Consider the following 24430-nt stretch of genomic DNA (forward strand, 5'->3'; position numbering starts at 1 on the left):
AGGGACAGTTGGGAAAGCATAAAAGTAGAGGCCTAAAGGCGATTTTCCCGATTTTGGTAAATAGGCTTTGTGAAATACGTCAAATATATGTCACAAACTTGTTTTAATTTGACAATTTAATTAATTTCTCTATAAATCGTGCTCTTTAGTTTTCCAAATCTCTCAGCTACTGTTTTTGTTGACTATCCTTCCTCGGTTAATGTAATTATTTCAGTTTTTACAAATATTTTTTAATGTGGCATTTTGATAGGGGCGGATTCAGCTTTCGAGTCAGGGGGGGTCAAGTAGTAGAAGTTCAGTCTTTTGTTGTCCATAAAATTAGAAAAATTCTCGTTAGTCGTTAAAAACCCAGCACAAGGGGGGGTCATGACCCCCATGACCCCCACCTGGATCCGCCCTTGCAGTTTGATGATAGGAAAATTTATTTGACAGTTTGATGTCATTTACGCAAAGGTAGATCGAAGGGGCACGTCACATTTACACAACAAATTTAATCGACTACTTTTATTTGACCCCGACTGTAGGTGATAGAATAGATTAACGTCGAATTTCATGAAATTTAATATCAAATATTTTTCAGCTGCTAATATCAACGAAAAACAAATGGTTTTCCCTTTACTTATAGTATGAGAAACGTCGAATTCAATTAGTTCGAGCTTCTGGGAGTAGGATTTTGGCTGATATATTCACATTGCTGTACTTTCAAGAATGTACAAGATCCAAGTTTCTTTCGAGGAAGATTTCACAATATGCCTGATATATGAAACTGCCTTAAGATCTTATCGAAATATTATTTAACTAACTTTTTTTTTCGAGAAGCGACGAGCGTTTGTTCTTACCAAGTTGGTTATGATGCTTATCTGTAGATGAGAAAGATATATTATCATCTATAGGCTAGATAAATAATGCAAATATAATACATTAATTATAAAAAAGTGTTGAAGTACCGATTTGGTCGATACCTTATTGTATTCCAAATAAAGAGTTCTTACTGCTACTTTTAATATAAAAAATCAAAAACTCATTTGCGATGGTTAAATTAAAACTATACACAATTTGTAAGCATTTGCATTAAATATACCTATTTATATAATATACCTATTTTTTAAATCCAGGTAAAGTAAAACTTTAGCCGATTATTGCAGATATCAGCAAAATATAATTAATTTCTACGTTTCCAATGTATGTCAATATTAAACTTCTTTCAGTGTTAGTGGCATAAGGATATTGTCATAGAAGAATATAAGCGAAATGTCTGTTTGGTCGTTTTGAAAATACCTATATTGCTATCTTTTTAAATGATTATGTTATTTAAGAATCGACAGGTACAAAGTATATAATTACATTTTCTAATTCTTATAGATTCAAGCATCGTATTCGAGAACAAGCTCGAGTCTCCAAAGCAGATAAGATCTATTGATTTCAGAGAATTACCTTTGAAATTTATTCGATTGAACCTAAAGAAATAAAAAGCCTTTCAAAACTGATATCAGCAAGATTTAACCCCCCAGCCAAACGAATGAGAATTCATTAACTATATGCGGGCTGTAAACTAGAGATGTGATAGGTATGATCGATATTTGTATAGATTAGAAAATATTGTAATAAAATTTCTAGTTTATTTTTAACTGCGACTTTTTAACCGTTACTACAAACATTCCTTTCACATGTTCACATGTTATCTTTTCATATTGTAGCCGTGCCGGGTTATAGAACCAACATTTCTACAGTGCTCATATAAACCAACTGAATTACAAAATTTTTATTTGTACTTGTTATGTCCAAAATGAGTTATGTCCAAAATCTGTTTGCTGTTAGTTAAAAAGTTTGTCACTCGCATTTAAAATTATTCAAATACCAAGAATGAACTTAGAATTGCTGATAATATTGACTTAAACTTAACTTAAAATTACACAAAATCGGGCCTTTCGACAATCCGACAGTTTTGAGTAGCAGCATCGATCCATTTAGATATCGATAACTCAGCAAGCCACTTGAGCATTGTCAATTTGGCATGCACAGGATCATCCGCTGGGGTGCATAAAGTCACCCCACAGAATCTCTTTTACGGATCGTACAATGAAAATGACCTTGTTTTATTGTACGTGGGTACAGAGGGATGATGAATCATTTCTGGTAAGCTTATTGATTTTTTAAACTCTTACATGTGAAATATGCAATTAATTTTTGTCACTGTTCAGTTTGCTTTAGAACCTTTTTGGCTTCTGGATTCTTTAGGGAAAAAAATAATAAAATTCTCTTAATCATTTGAAAATTTCTTAAGTTTTCTCTATCAAAGTTCACATTGAAGGCGTCTAACACATTCAAGAATAAAATTTCACTTGTGCAATCGTATGAAATGCTAACATAGTGAAACAAGTGCAGCTTTATTCATCATTCATCATCTAAAACAATCATCGCGGTCTTTTATATTTGTTTCTGATTTATTTCAATATGATTGAACCGTTCGTCTACAATTTTAATTTGATGTTTTAAATTATTCCTTAAAAAAAGTTTTTGGTCATCAATAGGTATTTCATTGAATATTTTAGCTTAGTTCTTGTGATTTTAGTTACAGCTCAGCTTTGGTTTTTGCGAGCTCGGTTACGTTTTTCTTCCTTTAGAACAGGTGCGTATATACTTACGCAATAAACATATGTAATTATCGCCATCATTCTTTATCGAGTTTCTTTATTTAAATCCAACATATCAATCGAAACCTTGTTATTGCCTACGTGTCTCCTGAATCGAACAATTTGGAGAACATTAGAAAATACTTACAAGAAATAAAATTTTATTACCATTGTTAAGACCGAAATCACGAAACCGAAACAGCCAATTGGGACCCCGATGTTCGTGTAAAGATATTTGAGGGGATGATGAAACCCGATTAATCGGCGGAATATTGACTTCGGTTTGATTCTTGTAATCTTAAAATTTCCGGTGTTATTTACCATGAACTGAATGGCTGATGAGAAAATATTTTACTGATTATTTGATGAATATCGAATTGAACAGTGTTGGGTGTATCGGTGTAAATTTACAAATTGTTTACAAACTTCTTTTTGGGTATTTCGCCTCAAAAAGAAGTTTGTAAAAAATGAATCCGCCTCAACAATATAGAACTTATCTAAATTTACAAAGTTTTAACAAAATTTGTAGCATTATTGATCAACGTAATCATGTTTTGTTGATGTAATTTGGAGATTTTTCAAAAATTTTAATCACGCAGCCTAACTTTTTTCTCACATTTTTGTTCCAACAAATTTTCCCCACGAAATACGATGATTTTCCACTGCAATTGAGTATTCGATTTCCAAGATTATTTCAATTTTTAATATTTTTTAATTGGACAAATGATCAGCTCCATCTACACGATTTATTTAATTCTACTTAATTTCCTTAACGTCTCATTAAGTTTAATTTAAGTCGTTTTTGAAGTTACAGCTAAAATATCCATGGGTTGAATTTTTGACCGCTCAAATATTTCAAAATGCGGCTTTTACTTTCACGGAACTTCTTATTACAGTGATGCCTTTGATGTAGTAAAAATATAAAGTACCCATTATTTTCTGGCAAGTCTGTATCAAACGGCCGATATTTCTTTGTATTATTTTAGATATTATAATATTCAGTAAGATGCTACGACACTGCACTTTCTTTGTATATAATTTTTCGCATAATGAGACAGTCCTGAATAATTGCTTTGAAGAGTCGTTCTGTTGCAAGCTTCATACAGGGTTTCAAAAAGTTTTTTTTAGAAATTTTCTTTCCTTTTTTAGAAAAAGTCTTGCAAATATGTTTCTGCCTTTTTAGCAAGATTTACTTTTAAAGTAACTACGAAACTGATTGCAATTATAGGGCTTTGATTTACATCTCCGTAATAAAATTGAAATAATCGTTGGATATTATTTGTCGATTGATTCCAGCAACAGGTTTCAATGTTCCGATCAGCGATTAAAGAGCTTTTGAAAAATGTCCGGAGTTCGCGGTGTGTAACAGATTGTAAAGTCTCGCTTTTCAGTTATACACGGACGGAACGAATTCACATATTTGTTCAATGAGGCGGGTCGAACTGAATTCAGTGAGAAATTTCAAATTGAAAACCACAGCTGATAACGATTTGTCGTATGTTTGCTTAATGAGAATTAAACGTTTATTGTCATATCGATTTAGCGAGTTTTTTCATGGGTTTTTAAAACGGTAAAATCCGTTAATTGGTTGCTAATTAGTTATAGATAGTGATTCAAAACTACCGTTCTTGCTTGGGAAAAGGTTGTAAACTTTCCTTCAGGTGGTGGGAAACATCTTTTTAAGACGTAACTATCATTGATTCTGTTTTATGTGTGTTATTACACGCTTTCTTGCGTATTTCTGCTTATTCTTCTAAATTGAATATTGCTTTGGATAACAGTTGTTAGATATACATTAAAAAATATATTTAATAAGATTTGTGATTCTCTATATGTCTTATAAGGTTTTCTTCAAGACTAATTGTTATTTTGTTTCCACGTTTTCTTATGAAAAGAAAAAAATATATGTAAAATCGCAGAGCATCATCTCCGTCAATAATGCTACACTTGATATCGCTGAATCAACTAAACCTTGCAAAAGCAGCTGCAGCTTTTAATAGATAGATGGACAAATAATTTTCGTTAATTGAAGAAAATATGAAAATAATATAACAAACGGCATACGCCTTCGCTATGTTTAACTCTATTTCGTAGACAAAATTGAGCTATAATTAACCCTTTGATATTTGCTAAGGTTTTTTCCCACACCATTCTGGAATCAATCAGTCACAATTAATCAATAGCTGGGAAAATATGTATACTTTCAAATGAACAAATCTAAATGTATAACTGCACAATCTTTTTTGAACTATTGATGCGAATTTAGCAAGATTATTGCCAGTATCCAGACAACTAAGATCACCCTTTCCAAGTTTAAATCCTATTTGCCCTCCAGTTCCATTGTGGGCTAATTATCTAGCACGTTTCGAGGTGAGATAAACCTCCCCAGGTAATTGCCAACGTCGTAAGCCCTGGCGGGTTTAATTTACCTGTGTAATGAGCTGAATGCATATTTGGCCGCCGTCGACACAGAATCCTGCAGGAGACGTACCAGAAAACGATTCATGCCGCCCGGTGGACCTTTTAATTTAATTGTGTTCAACCATTATACAGTCTAATTTGATGGAAAAGTTAACTTGAGATCGTATAATTGGAAATTTTGCTTTTACATTCTAACAAAGGACATTTTTTATTCTTTACCAAGCTGTGACAATATACTTCTCATTCCTTAAATCATGAAAAGTCGTGACCGGCGTCCGGTGTCAATGAAAATGACCTTAAATACTTAGGGCTGCAAATAACTAAGTTAAAAAAATTAAATATGTTCCTCATTTCCTAAAAAATTAAAATATCTGCGAATTTACATTCCGTCCGGTGTCAATCTGAATTAACTTAAATACTAGAATAGTAAATAATTAGGTTAAAAAAAGTTCAAATAATAAGAATTTACGTATATTTATAGAACTTCTATAAACTGGCATTCTGTGCAATTGCTGTTACTTATTGAACACGTATTTCAAAGTTTTATTTATTAACATGTATTTTAGTCTTATTATCTTTTTTTGGTCTTCAATTATTGTGCTAAAAAAGAAAATTTTGAATTGCTCAAAACTAAGGACGTAATATCTCGCCATGCAAAATTCTCATTTACAACATATTCGTTTTCTGTTCACACAAATTCACGAAATATATGAAATCCATACGCTCCGAGATTTTAATATTAAAAATCGATTAATTCCTTTACCAAATTTTTGAAACAAATTATTTCTCTTTTAGATTTGCTCTTAGGCTTTGATAAATGTAAATAAAATATTTCATCACCCCTTGCAACCGTTTCGATCGGTTTCTATAAAATGGGCAAAGACAATGCATTTATTTTTAACTTTAATCAAAATGTTTAAACCGTACATAACTTTATACATAGCAAGGGATCCAGTCTTTTCTAAATATATTTAATAATTTTCCAAATCATTTTTTCATAATGCTCTTTCTTCTATAGGGCAGATTAAATGGAAATACTAAATCAACTAAACCGGGAAGATTGATTTTGGGTCGCCAAAATATTTGTAGTGTCTTTTAATTGCTCAAAATGGGATTCAATTTTTAGGAATCGTGCATATTTGATTAAATATCAGTTAGTGTATACGTTAAGCAGCTGCAAACCTTTCTATATTAGTTACATATTGCCAATACTTAATATTTTCAAATAGCTTACCACTTTCAAAGGTTATTGTTGTATCTGAAACAATAAAAGATAATAAATATTGGAAATCGAAAAATGTGTGTTACATGCATAAGTGTGTTGGCAACCTGGCACACCTCATTACAAAATATGTCTTGTTTGACCGGAGTTTTCTCAGTGTGCACACTTGCTTTCTTCCCCTCCGTTGAAAAATAAAAATAGTTTGCGACAAAAGCAACTATTTTTACATAAATCGCTACAGAAATCAAAATGTCTCAGATAATATTTGACTTCAAATAAGGTTTAGGTACATAAAATCAAAATTTTTGTTTGGTATGATGTTGAAAGATATTTGTACTGAAATAAATCGAATAAAATGTAACTAACAAAACGATTTTGACTTAAATTTACAAGATGCATCAAGATGTGAAAAATTGACTATTAAAAACTTAAAAAAACTGAAATATTAAAACCTAATATTATAATATTCAAAATAATAAAATGTGATATTCCTTCGTATGAAACAAAAACTTCGTAAATCAATGCGGAGAACTATGTATGCTTTTCTATATTCCAGCTAGAGAAAGCTATTCATTAATGTTCGAAGAATAATTTACTTGTAATTATACATACAGGGTGTTCGGTAAGTAGATGCATTCCTTGCAAGGGGTGGTAGTGCAATTAATTTTGGATATATTTCGTTAATAGACCAGAACCGAAAACCGTTAGTTTCCGATCTACAGGGTGTTAAAGTTTTAATCAAACAAATGTTATTTATTAATATTTCGGAAACCACATGGACTATTGTAATAAAATTTGACAGGCTTAGGCAACTAAGAACAATACACGTTTTTCGATAAAACTGTTGCTCCTATCTTTTCCAGTGGCGTGGCTACAGGCATGTCGGTGGATAATTTTAAATAAAAAAATGTTACGCCACTGATTTTTCTAAAAGTAAACAATATTGTTTAAGTTCCTGTTCAATTTAGAAGATAAAAGGTTTCTTGACTTTTTTTCTACGACGTCCCGTTTGCGAGTAAACAAATTCGACTAAAATCGACTTATTGCACAGCGTAATCGGGTTTTTATTAAAAAGTTGGCTCTGCACTAGTTTTTGTCACTGATTGACAAAAGTAATAATTGGTGTCATTTCGAGTGTCTGAGTAACCTTGTTGTCACCTTCTTTTCATATAAGTTGAAAACTTTATTTGTTGAAATGGCTGAATTTTCGAATGTTGAATACGCAGATATTCTTTACATTTATGGACTTTGCGACGGAAATAGTGGCGGCTTCCAAATATCCGTGTCTTTGCAAACACCTATCGAAGGGTTCACCCCCTCTAGGGGGTGAGTCAGCAGAAGTACAAGGTAGGCAAATTGACGTAGGAGCAAACTGTAAGGGAGTACCTTAATTAGTGTTTTCCTAATCGATGGATGGGGAGAGGACGCCCCATATTATGGCCTGCTAGAAGCCCAGGTCTAACTCCGTTAGACTTTCACGTATGGGGTAGCATGAAAGAGTTGGTTTATGCCGGAGAAATACATACAAGGGAGGAATTAATACAGCGCATTACAGATACCGCTATTACACATACACTTTCGGCCAGGGCAACCCGGACAGAAATAAGAAGGCAGGGACATACATGCGTTAGAGAAATGGGCATCATTTTGAGAAAGATCTTAAGTGGTTAAGAATTAATGAATAACATGACTTTTTTCCGTATCAAAGCAAACGTGGTGCTCATTTCAATACTAAGAATAAGTAAAATTTTAATTAACAGGTAAATTAATCTAATAGGTAAAAAACAAATAAAGAAAATCTAAGACTGATGTCAACTGCGGCTAGTAATAATTTTTGTAATAAAATTGATACAATCCAACTGCGCAATTTTTGATACTAAACCATACTTAACCACAACCCGCTTAAGCTATGAAGTAAATCGATATTAATTTGCTTATTCGCAAACGGTACGTCGTAGAAAAAGTCAAGAGACGTTTTCTCTTCCAAATTGAACAGAAACTTGGCAAATATTATTTATTTTGAGAAAAATCAGTAGCGTGACATTTGTCTATTTAAAATTATCTACAGACATGCCTGTACCCACGCCACTGGAAAAGATAGAAACAACATTTTCATCACAAAACGTGTATTGTTTAAAACAACAAATTGTTATTAAAACTTTAACACCCTGTAGATCGGAAACTAATGGTTTTCGGAACCTGGTCTATTAACGAAATATATTCAAAATTACTTGCACTATCACCCCTGTAAGGAATGCATCTACTTACCAAACACCCTGTATAATAAACATCCTCTGGGGAGAGTGTCTATAGCCGAATAATTTTGAAACAAAAATCGATATAATAAGAACATCATACTGTAAGGCAGCGGTCGGGAAACCGGGGTAAATTACCCCAAATGGGGTAAAAATGAAATTTTTGTGAGTAAAAAGTATATTTTATATATATTTATATAATTATTATCATGGGGGGCTATAATATGAAAGATGGTAACAGGAGGCGATTTCGTTTTTTTTTGCTCTTCACCATGGGGTAATATCAACTTACACAAAAATATTTTGGCGTAATGATTAAAAAAGTTCCCCGACCGCTGCTGTAAGGACACCCGCAGATGGGCGACTTTTGTAACTCGACAATTTAGTCACCAAGACCTGGCGACTTTGGTCAATTTAGTCACCAAGACCCCTGCACACGAACCACATTTCTGAAGCGTCAAAAGTGCCACCATTCTTATTTACTCTTTGATTGGCTGTGTAAAATGGATTTGGTAGTAGATGTATGTGTTGACACTTCTTCTCGTGCGACGTCGTAGAAAACCAAAGTTCTTTTCATTCATATGTATATCAGAAGATATGAATTTTAATCAAGAATAAATGACCTTCATTTTGGAGAACATCGATAAGTGATATTCAGAAAAGCTGATCAGAACTGAAAACTACGTTGAAATATGCATCCACTTAATCGCAAAAAATTCAAGACTAATGTTTTCTGACAAACATCGCATACGAATGGCATGTTCAGTTAATGGAACTCGTTGGAACTCGTTGATGATAAATACTCTGAATCTAAAGGTTTTGAGTAGCTAGAGGTATAAATTTACTTCCGTTTCCTCACAAATATAAACCTTTATTTTGAGAAACGTTCTTTCAAATCAGATGTGATGAAAAGTATCGCAAAATATTTATTACAAATCACTGAGATTATTTGTCTACACATTGCTAAGAGTGACTCGGGTACTTTTTAAATGCATAACGGATTGAGAATTGCCAACGTTATTTATTTATTTTTTTCGTTTTCGTTTTGGTTTGGAAATTAGTTTATTTGCTTGAAATAGATCTGTATTGCCTTTTGTTTTCGTATATTGAAGATAGCCCGTAGACGTATATTTGTATTTAGCAAATTGGAGTATTTCAGAAAATATTAGTGTTTGTGTGAAAGCAAATAAATCCATAAAATTTAACTTTGCCAATTTTTCCACTCGAAGACTGCAGCACAGCGCCTCAAATAATGGAGCGCCGAGGTCACCAAAGAACTAAGTAATATATGTTTGCTAAGAATTATTGTATACGTACCACGTAATTTATAACGCTTTAACCAACGATAAATTAGAGATTTTCATTCTTGAGAGTTTTACAACTTCAATTTACGTATTTGTGGCAGAGTCTCCTCGGTTCCAGTTTTTACCGTTCTTGTGCCGTGCACTTCCTTCTTCGCTCTTCTAATTTATTTTCTTTTTGGTCCCGACCGTAGCAATTTCACTTTGAAATTAGAAAATTGGGACAAGTTCCAACTAAATGAATTGAATTATATATTTACTTGTTAGTAAAATAAAAAAACACATATTTAACTAAATTTCCGGATGATAACGGGTACGCGTATAGGTTTTCTTGAAAAGCAAGAAATGTGTTTGAACTCGTTTTGAACGGTCTGTTTTCACCGTTCCGCGTTTTGCCCAATGTAAAATGAAAATTGAGTCGAAGATAAGTTAATTTTGAGACGAACTTTTTTGAATTTTCTATGTAAGTTTATATAACTTAGTTTTATATTAAGAAGTGATCTTTGAATTAGGTCAGAAAATATGTTGCCTAAATAACAACCAAGTGGCTGATTTCGAGTTTTACATTTTCTCATAGTCTTCCAAAAAAATATCACATTTTCTTAACAATGCCTTATTCAGATGTACCTTTATTTCCCAAATAAAATTTTATGTTATAAAAAGCGTATTATAAGCAAAACATAAGTTTGATATGTACTTTTTTTCAATCATCCTGATAGCTGTAACAAATTTTAAAGTGTGACTCGACTAAATTTAACACAAGATTTATTAAGTCAAATATTGTCAAAAGTTGGAACAGATATACCTAATCCTCGAATAAGAATAAATAATAATAATACTCAGTTATTTAGCAATCGAGATCCGATTTTGGATGTTTAGCTGCCAACCTAAACATATTCTAAAAAATAAAAGTAGATACGTAATCAATCAATTGCGAAAGAAACAAAATGATAATCTAAAAGTAAGTATTTATAGTTTATGAACAATACTGTATTTTGAAAGCATTTAAAACTATATGAGAGTCAGTAATATACCTTACGTTTAGGGTTCCTATAAAATTCCTTAATTGTCACGAGGAATTTATCTAAGCACCTATTCGTACATATTAATAAAAATAAGTGGGATTCTTCGGAAGACAATAGCCAGAAGCAGTGCAATGAAATTATGCATAATGTCCCAGTGCTCCTGTCGCACTGAATACGAAATTCAAGCACGGTATTTTCATTAAGTGTGAGGTGATGAAGCACTCTGGAAATGGTCAGGGCAGAAGGCCATTATTGTGCGATGTTGAGTGCAGTCGCCCGAGACGTTTTGCTAACTCAATTTAATGGCCAGGATGTACTATCCGTATGCTGAACCTACCTATGTTGCAAGTAGACGGGAATTCCTGAAGATAAATTCTGAGCACAGATTTTTAACATGTTGCATTGCAATTCAGGAATAGGTTTAAATTTATGGAGAATCTGTTATTTACATGAATGAAGTAACTTATTCCTAACGCGTAAAAGCATGATACATATGTTGATGATACAAAATTCTTGAGTGAGATATAAATAAAATTAGTAAAGAATTACAGCGTATTTTTCGCAGATCTTAACTCTTAAACATGTAAATTTGACTCTAAAACAACGTTTTCAAATTGTACTGTTCAAAGCTTAAAAACAATAACAGTGCCGAAAATACAGTAAATCTACCTTTCTTTGGAAGACTCTAAATAAGTCGAAAGGTCTACACAATAAACGCAATGAACTGGTCTGATAATTATCACAAACAAATAAATTTTTCTCAGAAAGTAAAAGTTGTTGTCGAAGTTGACAGTAAGTAAGTAACTGCAACTGAACCACTGATTGCTGAAGTTATACTGAAAGCAGTACTCATTAGCCAGGGGTAAGAACGTTTTCGATTTAATTAACTGAAAATCCGTTTAAAGATTTGCAGATTTTGATTTTTTCAACTTTGCAGATTGTTCGTTGGTTTCTAACATTTAATTTTTCAAATTAAAACTTAAATTCTTGTACACAACAAAAACCGAAGTTGTTAGGTAAAGTTGAGCAGTTCTATAATAAATCATACATGTCTGCGTGTGTACTATATTCTGCGTATGTATATTCATTACGTTTAGAACTCGATTGAAGAACGGAATTTAAATCGCTTAATTTTTAATCGCCTCAACTGATTAGAGTGAGGAGTTTCTAGTTCCATCATCAAAAATTGTTTCTTCTGCTTTGTTGATTTCCGCAGAAGCTAGAGACATCTCCGTACTGTGAAAAAATCGCTGTGTGTAAATGCCAATCAAAAACTTTGTTGCTAAATTTATGATTTCGTTTTTTTCGAAATTTCTTTTTTTCTTGGAAATTACTAATTTGGAATCAGTGAGCAGACAGATAAAAGATAAAATTTTTCTCTTAACTTTGTTGAGCACTGTTTTGGTCAGCCAGAAGGCTTCTAATTTGAATATTGAGTATATTCTGCAATTCAATCCCATGCAGGAGCGGAATATTTTTTCGACAAAATGTTGATAACTATTAACACCAACTGTGAAAAAAATTAGTTTAAAATGACGTTGAGAAAACCGGCCAAAATCAATTTTTGCAAATCGAGACCCCATTTTTCATAATTTCATCTTATTCAGTATTAAAAATAATCGTAAGTTTGCGTGAAGTTGTCTATTCCAATAGCGTTTAAATTTCGAAATATGTATTGTCAATTTAATGTTTCTATATGGATTTTTTGTCACATACACTCAAATGCCAAAGGAATGCCTACCGCTGTCGGTTACCTTTTGAAAATAATTAATAATTATGCCCATACGCTTAAATTATACAAAGAAATATTATTTAAACTTATTTATTATATATGAAGAATGTGATAAAGTTATATCATATATCATGACAGCATCTACAGTGGAAATTTTCATGAAAATCGATCAAAAGACTATTTGGAAAAATCTTGTTGAAATCAAGTTATGTATTCGTCGCTCTTGATGGTGCCCAGCAAAGAAGTATTGATAAATAATACTTGGCTGGAATGTGTTCTTTCATTTAGCCAATCTTTTGACAAAATATAAATCTGTAAACGTTGAGAATTTTATAAAAATTCGAAAAAAAAACTGATCTGTTTTCCACAAAAATGTGGTATACTGTAGGTCATACGAAACCGAAGAGAAGCTGAGACACGCTGTTATAGAAGCTGATAACAGAATTAACCCAGAAATGATCAGAAAATCCTGTGAAGCAGTAATGAGACGATGTATGTTGTGCGGGCGACAAAACGGTGGCTTATTTGAACACATACTTTAATCCTAAAATGTTACTTTTGTTTTGCAGTGTTCGATGTATGATCAATAATAATTTAAAGTAATAATTAATGGAAATATCAATGCCCACTACCATTAAATCTTAATTTTGTTAAAGGGGAATTTGAAAATGCAGAAATTCAATATGGCGCCCATAAGAAAAACAAAAGTTGACTTCGGCCTCATTGAACATAGTGGGCCTAGATTATTTTTTACTTTATTTTCAAATTCACGCTCATTTCTTACCTCCCTCCTCAAAATTGCGTTATTGTATCTTTTATAATAAACAAGATATAAAAGATTTAAAAAAACGCACTTTTTTTTTCCCGTATATCCGTTGCTATTTCGAGTTCAAATGAGTTGATTATTTATAGGCACTTGATTGCGCAACTTTTTCCCCATTTGGTCCACCCTGTAGGTCTAACGGTTTCCAATATCCCCATGTACATCATTTTATACTAGGCACACTGTATACAACATTCACATACAAGATTCACATTTTGCGTAATCCAACAATTACTCTACAACTACCATCAACTAAATCACAGTTCATTACTGAAGTCTTTTAAACAATAGGGTTCCAGATTTATTAACATGTCTTTGATTTAAATCTAACTGGTATTAGTGCATGGAACAATTTGATGCACATGTAGTGTGGACAAATTTCAGTTACTGCTAGCCGATCTTGTGGGTACTTTACATTTAGTCTCCTCATGTTAGTTTTGGCTACAAGATTGAATAAGGCTTTGTTTCCAGTAAGAAACATTAAGCATTCGTATATGTAAAAGAGCTTTGAGTTTTGTGTTTAATGTCTTTATATGTAGGGACCAATTATTTATATATCTATTGATGAAAACTGCCAAGAGTTTTGCAGTTTCTAACGATTTTAAACTTTCACTACAATAATGTCATTCAATTCAGATGCCAAAGCGCGTTTTGTCCTAGACAGTAAAATTGCTGTTTCTCTATTGATTAAAATTAATTCATTTAGTTAAGTATAATATCTAGGGTGTAGGCTACATTTAAAGTAAGTTTAAAGTAAGCAAGCTGATACCTACCTCCGGTATAACCGGAAGTGTGGCCATCTTGAAAACATTTTATGTTGCTTGCCCCCAATGACTTCGGCACACTGTCCAATTTTTAAACTTCTGATTACAGTTTGCCAGATATCGATCGCGGCGGTTCCCGGTGAGACACGCTGTATAGTTATTGATTGCTGCATCGACACTTATGGCTTGGAATGCACAGTGGTCTACATAAGTGGTAATATAACTATACCGATAATAAAAAACATTGATCTCTTTACTTGAATTTTAGGATGCCAAAAAAATTTTCGTGATTTTAGTAAATAATTAACATGGAATTTTGTATCAAACAATTTTGTATTCAAAAAGCCATCACATAGCAATGTACTAGGTATTTATCGAGTATATCTAATGAGTGAGGTATAATGCTAGGAGACTCGAATTTTCGCAATGGCAACATGGATACCTGTGTCTATTAAAATGCAGATAATTTCCGAACTATTTCCCCCAGTGAAGCTCTGAAACAATATGTGTCAATCAAGCATATTATTTCGGAGAAGTATATCTGAAGCTCTGGTTGCCAAATATAAATCTTTTACCTTAAAATATTACTTCCACTCGATAGCTGTAAAGTGATTTAGTAGTAACAAAGCAACCGCTAAAGTTAAGCTAGAATGTCAATAAATCATCAGTTTATAACGATAGAAAGGGAAAGGAAAGCCTAACGGAGGCCTTTGTTACCTTCAAAAATACCTATTGTGAGTTGTTTTCGATGATGACGGAAGAAAAGTACGTGGAAAATCATCTGCAAATGCCTTTACAATTATAGGCTTGAGTGTAGTTGGTTTCGAAAGGATACAGTTTGTGAGAATGTACGTCAATTTCAGTTTCATTGTGTTTATGCCAATATAAAGAACAATTCACGGCAAATTCTCAATTACTGTTAGCAGTCATATGTATTTGTCAAAAGTTCTTAACAAGCAACCTTAAGAGCATCCCGCGGAGAATCGCTAAAAAAGTAAAATATTGTAACTGTTAAATTTAATCGTTTTGAAGATAACGAGATGTTAAAATTGTTTATGCAGTAACTTGCTAAATTATTAGGTTTTGAAGATGAGAACGGTTAATGGAAGAATAGACAGTAATAACACATGACACATGACAATAAATGTGTCATTTTAAAGCTTAATATTTACTTAATTCACAATAATTCATATAAAACGAATTTTTGATATTCGTGTCAATTGGAGATTGCTGTTAATCCCGCTGTCTCACTACGCTTAACGATAAAAGTAAAGCTACGTCCTCACCGAGTCGACACTGTCGATCGACTCTGTTGATCGATATTGTGAATCAACAAGCGACGAAACTGCACCTTTCCACACCAGAGTTGTCGGAAATGTTTGTCGATCAGTCGAAATCAACATGTCTGACCAAGATGACGTATTATTACTTTACTTTTATACACATCCTCCATTCAGAGAGCCAGATTTCTTGCTGTTCCTTATTTTTGTTACTTCTCTTGCAAATTGAGTTTGAAGATTTTTAATTTTTTGTTCTGTCGCCTGCTTCTCGACGTTAAATTATTTAGCAATTTCCATAAGGGCATCGTGCCTCAAGTTTCTGTAGTTATAGCTTTTGGTTTTAGAATCTTATAGATTTGTTTTTAATTTGTATGCCTCAATAAGGGTTATTACTTTATCGTGTTTCCATTCCATTTCTCCAACGAAAACACACGGCTACGATGTCAACAAGGCAAGACGTCACTGAGTTAACAGTTGGTCGAATGTCGAACGTCGATGAGACGTCCACACACTAATGTCGATCGACTGCTCTTTCATCTTTACCGAAAAGCAATGGAAAATAAATCGACATGTCGATCGATAAATTTTATAGATCGACACAGTCGATTGGCACGTACACGAGTCGACAACGTCGATCCACAGTGTCGACTCGGTGAGGACGCAGCTTAAGAATCTGATAAGTATTAATGTTGAAAAGCTATTGAAACCGCAACGGGCATGTTGCTAGCCAACGTATTTAAATCTTTTTGCAATTTCAAAGTAAAAATTAAATTTGCCACATTCCAAAATAGCTCAAACCTGTAACTTTTATAGGCCTTTGAATGAGTCCCTTAGTGGTTTTATTGTTTAGTGCCCTTGCAACACGTCTCGTCGGCCTGTGTTGCGGCCCTGCAAAAGTCTTAGCGACTTGGTGGCGACTGAGTTACTGAAACTGAAGTTTAGTATGTGTCTTAAGTTTGATTCTTATGGTGTCACAGATTAAATATTTGCAAATCAATATTATGTTATTTCAGCCACATACAAATCAGAAAATATGCGCTTTTAAAAAGTGTTTCCTTTAAGCATTCCCCAGGCCCGTTGCGGATCTTTAATTCGTACCTATGTTATTTCATTGCTGCCCCAGATGTTTTATTAATGTTTGATCAAAATACAAATTTTTGCATGTCTTAGACGTAAAAATAGTTTTTGAGAACTAATATGACCGGAAGTAGTCCTTAAATTATTAGCAATTTAACGGTCTAACCACCTTAATTTTTTCAGTCAAAGATAATTGCTGATTTTGTGACTGAAATTACACTTTACAACAATTAAAGTTTAATGCTAAGACGTCAATTTATTTATAGGTTCCCTGTTCACAACTATAAAAAAATCAGCGCTAAATAGTTTATTCATAAATATTTAATTCTATTAATAATAAAATTAAACATATTCTTTACACCGAATGTAGCTGCTTCGCTCTAAAGCTTCATGCTACTTTTGAGCGTAGAGTTTACAATAATATTTCTATTATACAGGGTTTTTCATGCTATACAACACGGAAGTTTGCGGCTAAACCGTAAATATTATTTTATGGATGGGCAGACGCCTACCGGGCGCACATTTTAAAATATTGTTGTAATCTACAAGGTGTCCCAAAAGCCTTAAAAGTATCAAAGTTGTGTTTTTTTAAATAAAATACCTTAGATATTATTGCATTTTTGGATTCTCTCAGCAAAATAAGTGTTTGTTTTAATCAGGTTTATATTACCTAAATCATAATAGTTTTATTCTAGGCATCTTAGTTTAGGAAATAATTCACCTGTTTCCATACATAAAGCTGTATATTACGTAGGACTCAAGTGATACCATTCTGAAACTAAGGCATACGTTTCAGAATGTTCAAAGGTTTCATTGTAGAAATGAACATTCGTCGGACAAACATGGCTGAAAAACTTATCAAACTCTATCAACAGTGCCTGCAACTTAAAACTTTTTAAAACAGTTTTTTAAACTGTTACAATATTTAGACAAAATTGATTTTGTACGTTGCATAAAGTATGCGTTTCAAAGATACCCATATTCGTTCCAATGCTACACGAATAATAAATTAAACTATTTGGTGCTCAAAACTTGTGGAACTTCATTTCTTTCAAGTAGATAATACCTTGAAAAGCATATCAATATTGAAGAGACATGCGTTGTTCAATAAATAATTTATCTACTGATCAAGACGTACAACTTTTCTAACATGATTTTCATTTTGCATAAGGTGTTCTGAAAGTTGGGTGCTTGATCTTGAATTTACAAGTTAAATTTTACTGATCCGAGGCAATGAAATTTATACATTAATAAACAATTTGTGTTTTCATTCTAACTTGGACTTAGAGTGAGAATGAACTATTTTCCAAGAGAAGCGTTTACCGGTTATTTTTTATTAACTCAGAGTTCAAGCTTTTTAAAATCAGAACACAGAATGAAAAATTCTAAAAAGAATATAATAAATATCATCATAGACATTTTTAACAAAAACAATAAGCGCGAGTTGCGTTTGCAACTCCTAAATCGCCTAATTTTGTTCAAAAATGTTGCAAAAAGCATAAACGTCTTTGAGCGATGTACGAAATTAACAACTTTTTCAACATTAAATTACGAAATCAAAACAATGTTGTTTTCCGTAACGAATCAGTAACCAAAATATATCTCAATTACGCATATTCAACCTTCCACTGCATCAAAAATATCACGGTTATAGAATCTCATTGCAAATTTGCAAATGGTCATCTGTTAGTTAATATCGCTAAGAATTAATTTACTATATGATTGAAAAAAATTTTTCTTTTAAAAATTATGTTAGATATTTGTAATCTATAATTTGTTCCAGTTTCTCCTCAATAATTACTTGTATAGCCGTTGCTCTTACTGCGCCGATAATCCGGCAGACATTAATCTTCTAGACTGTTTCGAAAATTCTTTTAATTTTTAGGACATCGGTTCTTCTAGCTGGATTAACAATTTTTAAACGAGTCAAGATGATTTAAGCTGAGGACGTCTAATCCGTTACTTTAATTTCGCCCGACCATTAATTACCAAAGTGTTTTTCCTCCTGACGATTTCTTTAATCAAGTTCGTCCCTCAATCTGGAATGCAAATTTATCATCAGAAAATTAAAATGTATATAGAAAGCAATTAACTTTTCGATAGACGTTATCGTCCGTTATTATTGGAGCATGAGTTAACGAGAAAAGAATAAGGAGACTGGGCGAAGGGTTGACATAGCAAATGCGATCTGAAGGGTAAAAAACCATCGACAGTCAAATTAAGGACATCAGATGATGCAAAGCGACTGAAAGCCACACAATACCAATTTTATAAAGAAACATGTTTTGATTTGTTTTGCAAATTTTTTTTAAATAAATATTATTTTGGAAATTCATTTAAAATTAAATCAATTGGCATATGAATATATTAATACATAGTTTACCACTTTTCATAAAATAACTGAATTTAAGATATTAAATGCAATTAGATATCCTAATTTGTAAATAAGTCTATCTAATGTTTGTTCTACTTGATCAATGGACAATTTCTGACAGTATTGTTAAAAGTAAGCGAGCAAGATAAAATTTTAATGTGATGTAGGGTTCAATCGGAATTCCCGCAGTGGATATTTGTTGTACCTACTTTATTTCCTTGGTGAGCAATATATAAAGTAGCAATTTTGTGATAATTTATTGAACAAAATCGTAATATCATCAGGTCAACGTTTAAGGTGCATCTTTCATTATCGTTCAATTAAATTAAAGTTTGTCTTGCATTAAGACAAGCAAACGAAACATGTAGATCAAATACCAATATTTAAAATAAATTTCTTGAAAACCTCTAGAAGTACCTACATACGTAAATAAGGCAAATATTATTTGTCGAGAGTGAATTCAAGTTTTCTTTAACTGTTACTGAGACTGAGATAAAAAAAACGCAAAAAGACGTAATAAATTAACAGAATGAAATTTTAAATACCAATTTTAATGTCAAATTATCATGATTTAAAAACATTTTTTTTCAGTTTTTAATGTACAGGTTATACCGTTACTCGATTGCTATGGCTTAAAAGTGCGTTTATTGCAAAATACAGTTTGGAATAGTATTATTTCATCTTTTGTTTCATCTTTTGGTTTTATCATTGGTGGTTTATTCGATTAATCCAAACTTTTTTCTGAAAAAAACATCGTGCAAATGGAAAAGAAAGAAAAGCAGGGAAAAACTTACTAGTCAAAACAGAAGCAAACATCCTCAAGTGCACCGAACAGACCATGGAAAACGTAACTCAGAACGTTCAACATTTTGTAGAAGACAACAAAGTGACGAGAAAACCGACTAAAATTAAATAAGAACGAGAAAGTGAATGGCTCGATATCTTATACAGTCAGGTGACTAGTCTAATACAGATTGAACTTTCAAAATTAATGGCTTTTGCCCAAAACTTCATTATAATGGCAGAAAAAAGGAGATATATTTATATTTTTCTTGCCCGTGCGAAATACCAAAAAAATAACGTGTACTGAAAAACTAATGGATGCATTCTAAATACTGATTAATTCGCGGACTGGCTTGGGTAACGAAAAGCATTAAAATCAAATTTAAAGGACTATTAATTACATAAAGAAATAACATTACAGGACAATAATTGGAAGGCTAATACCATCTCGGCAGCCAATTGTAAGGAAAATAATTACGAATAATTAATTTAATGTAATCAGAATAAAATTCTCGTTCTCATCTGATTCAGAAAGCTACCGAAGTTCGTAAACATATTGGAAATTTCGTCTACAACGATAATTGAAAGTTATACCATTTTTCATGAAATGTAAATGCATTTATATATATATATATATATATAAACATTTTCAATTAGTAAAAGTCACAAGATTAAGGTTCCAGATATTCAGATGAAGAATTATCCACTGTCACTGTAGGTACTATGGATGATTAAGCGTTAACACAACATAATTATCAATTGTGCCATATAAATCAGTTTGTAGTGTCTTTTATTCAACAGTCGTTTATTCGGACAAAAATAAATAAAAAAATACGATAAAAAATACTACAGAAATAAAAATGAGATTTAATAGGTAGGTAAGAGTACCTAAGGTATTTAAAATTTAGCATTTTTAAGAATAGCTTTTAGCGCTTTGTGACGTTAATATGCAAAGTTCCTTTTAAGTTGAATATTCAGTGTATTCAAGTATAATCAAAAAGTTCGACAAACGTAACAGCATACTTAGATTTCATACAGTCGTAAATTTTAGGTAAATTGTTCCTGAAATTCTCAACTAACATGAAGCTTTTGATAAATTATTTGTTGCTGTATAAATTGTTGAAAAACATGTCTGTTATGAATAGCATTGGCCGACACTTTTTACATAACTTTGATGCTGCACATTTGAAGTATTTATCATTCCTGTTCAGATGCCTGAAGCTCTAAAATCAAATATCTCTCTGGGCCAGAAATCAGGAGTAATTTAAAGGCGAATGGTTTAATGCCGTGAATTCCGTGCGGAGTCCTGGCGACCGCGACCGTAACCGTAAAAACGTCTCATCCTCTATTTTGCATACCGACCGCCGATCTTTCAGCAGTGTCTTCCAGAGAACACGAAAAAGGTGTTACTTCAGAAGGCGTTCAGGGGCAGGCCCCCGAATATCTGCGCCGAAAATTAATGAACTCCTGTCCACGTAGGAAACACCACTGTAATCCACTTTTCCAGCAATTTGTCCCGTACCTTATTTCCTTTATTACGTTTCTTTTATTGCGAATGTTTCCTTTAATTGAAAAGTTTGCTTTAATTGCAGACCGGGTTTTCTTTGCGCTGCCTTTTTATAGGCTATTACAGTGTAACCGCAAATTAATATTTTAAATAAATAATGTAGATAATTGCGGGACTAAATTTATGGGTTCGTGGGACATATACTAAAGTATTCAGTTACGAAGAAACTAATAAGCTGAGATGTAAGAAGTCAAAAGTACCTTAGGAAAATTTTGCGGGTATTAAATGTAGAACCAGAAGCTTATGTTATTATTATTATTCCAAATAAATCATAACCGTTTCACATTTACACTAGTCAAGGCGACTTGCTGAAAACAATTTTTGGTGAAATATACAGGTTGTGTTATTTAAAGTAAAAACGACTTTTCCAAGATTCAATTTTGATATCGTTATTTGCTGGCTTCGCCTACTGCATAATTTATAACAGGAACGTTAATAAATGCAGTTTTTTTAACTAGTTTCTAACGAATCTAAAAATATAACATCAACATAACATTAACAATTATTCGTTGCCACTTTTATTCTGAATTTAACTGGCTGAGCCGATGGAATTGAATTTCCACTTCTTAATATAAAAGGTAATTCAAAATTCGTCTCATTTCTATGTTAGTGTTGTCTAACACTAACTGGGGTCTCTAAATTCCCATGGCATGGCAGAAATCTAGAAAAAGTGATTCTAAAGTCATAATTCTGGAAAAAATCTATTTAATTGGCACTTGCAAACGACCACTCCCTCATTAACATTTAGTATCAAGTAGATATTAATTTATTTAAACAACAATGGTAACAGGTCCAACCAAAAAAGTAATAATTTTTTTTTCAAATTTCTGATTGATTTTATTTCACTGATGGAACGATTAATTCCCCATTCTAATCAGTTGGGAAGAATTTAGAGTTGTAAAATTTTGCTTTCCAATTTAATTCCTGAAACAATGATTTAAAACGATTAAATCACTGAGTGTTTATTTATCACACTTAAATAAAGTAAAATATATGTGACATTCAACTTCATAACGACCAGTTTCAGCATTAACATTTGCATAATTGACAACAGCCTTTTATGTTAAAGCAAACGTTTTGCTCACATGTTTTTGTTGATAGAACAGTAGGGATGCAGCTCTTCTCCGTTTCCTTCCTTGATACGCAAGGCGACATCATACATTCCTGAAGGATGAGAATTGATAAATCCTTTTACTTTTGAACTTTTACTTTTGAAGACAACTTTTCCCAACTAAGAAAATCTATTCCTAGCACAAAACATTGGTGGTAATACACCAGTTAATATTTTACCCATTCTCTTTCACTTCAAGAAATATAAAGTTGATGAATTTTCGACAATGTTCTGCATTTGTACATTTAAAGTTTTGAAGAACACCATTGAACGTTGATATCAAACACGTTTGAGATTGACATGTTTATCGAAAAATATGTGCTCGGATGATGGACTGGTAGAATCGTAATTTTTCTCATCTCATAATCATTAAGTATTATTTTTGTAAAATCTATTTTGGTTTTATCATTACCCATTTATCATAAAGAGCAGTGGTTAGAAGAGAATTTTTAAATGTCGTAAATATTTGTTCTCTAATTTCTTTCTCAAGAGCACATATTAGTAACCATCGATCTGAAACTGCCTCATGGGCTCATGGCTAAGAATAATCAAATAAATGAGTCAAAAATGTTTTTTGTTGTTTTTCATATTTTTAAGTTCCTGTTGTTTGTAATGTTTTAAAAATGTGAAGACACATTGATTAGAGCTTCTTCTGGTTCCACATGTCTGAAATTAATTAAATAATTTGTATAAAACTAGTTTACCGTAAACCGAATTGAAACAACATAATCTTGTGATTTAGAAAGTCGAATACTATATTTGTAGATTACAAATTAAAAATAATTTCACTAAAATTTTGGCATTTTTTGGTAAAAAGAACTTGTACTTTGTGCAGACATACATTTGCAATCAGATAAATTCAAATTATGACAAGAGGTACAAAAAGATGATCTAATTGGTCGATGTTTGCCTGAGTATTTGCATCATTTAAAATCTGTATTTTAGCAACAGATTTGCAGATAGGGTTGTAGAAAGCGTTTATATAAACGGTACAATTAGCCGTTTAACTTGAATGCTGCTGGAGAAATTTCCGACACATGCTCGAATTGTTACGTCTATAAGACTTGTCCCTCCTTGCTCAGATACATTATTCGTTGGCGCAGTTTTTGTAAAGATTGAGCAAGATTTGCAGTTACGTCCTAATGTTCTCACAGCCCCATATTTGAAAACGGTTGCAAAAGAATCGGCAAAAATAATTTAGGAAAACGAGCATCCAACAGTCAGTTATATGCGCCAGTTAGGTCTCGGGAGTAGAGAAAATGTTCACGTGGTTCCAAAGGCAAATGAACAAGTGTTGCTTAAACATGTTCATTATTTAAACAAAGCCACCTCTGAGGATACAAGTTACTCGTGCTTGTGAAATGTCAGGAATAAATTCCATTTTACGACGGTCTAAAAACGCGAAAAACCCACTAGCTTCAAGGAATGGCTTCGAAAGTCTATCTCTTTTGATATTGAAATCCTTTTTTTTTTGTTTTTTATGGCTATTTCATGAAATTTCTTATCGAATTTGGAAACAGACGAGCCTGCCTCCATCTCGCCTAAGGATTCCTTCATTGTACCAAATTGTACATCATTGAGCCAAATGCAATAGTTACATCATCCATACAAGTTGTAACCCCTTTCCATAGTGCAACCATACAAGTGAAATAATATCCAAGCACATTTTTCTAAAACTAAGTTATAAAATACTACGAATTTGTTTTTCTGAGAAATTGAAAAGATTATTTAAAATAGCATTTGTACAAATGCGCAGTACAAGCACAGGTTTTTAGCTTTTTCATAGGAAAGCTCTCCCAGCATCTTGTTTGGACTGTTAGTCCGTCCTTATGAGCTGGAATTAGCTTGAAAATCATATATCCAAAAACCGGTACCTTAAAGAGGTGAGTACTCCTATGAAACATCGGTATATATTTTACTAGTATAAATCTATACGTAGATAAAACGCAAATAAAACCACATGCTTAACATAACATTTCTCTTTGCATTTAATGGAGTAATATGTATACAAATAGTGCTGTGGATAAATACTACATGTAGTACAATCAATAACGTTTGGATT

General features: G+C 32.4%; 1 protein-coding gene and 1 long non-coding RNA gene across 4 annotated transcripts in view; one reads left to right on the plus strand and one right to left on the minus strand.

The window, feature by feature from the left end:
- LOC109532999 (zinc finger protein 1) overlaps window positions 1–24430 on the minus strand; it is a 416629-nt gene that overhangs the window by 68018 nt on the left and 324181 nt on the right. Inside the window, exon 3 of the mRNA XM_048661204.1 lies at window positions 6289–6312. Coding sequence (XP_048517161.1) covers window positions 6289–6312 — 24 coding nt within the window. The remainder of the gene's footprint in view (window positions 1–6288; window positions 6313–24430) is intronic.
- The window catches only part of LOC125502588, a 78283-nt gene that overhangs the window by 6149 nt on the left and 47704 nt on the right, over window positions 1–24430 (plus strand). The window contains exon 3 of one of the 3 annotated variants that reach the window (XR_007280359.1): window positions 1363–1628. The exons of the other annotated variants lie outside the window; for them this stretch is intronic. This is a non-coding gene — a long non-coding RNA (uncharacterized LOC125502588). Of the gene's footprint in view, window positions 1–1362; window positions 1629–24430 lie in introns of those variants that run through there. 3 annotated transcript variants of the gene reach the window in all.

Source organism: Dendroctonus ponderosae, unplaced genomic scaffold, assembly GCF_020466585.1.
Source record: "Dendroctonus ponderosae isolate FM_Combo_2020 unplaced genomic scaffold, Dpon_F_20191213v2 Dpon_F_20191213_1, whole genome shotgun sequence".
Classification (NCBI taxonomy): domain Eukaryota; kingdom Metazoa; phylum Arthropoda; class Insecta; order Coleoptera; family Curculionidae; genus Dendroctonus; species Dendroctonus ponderosae.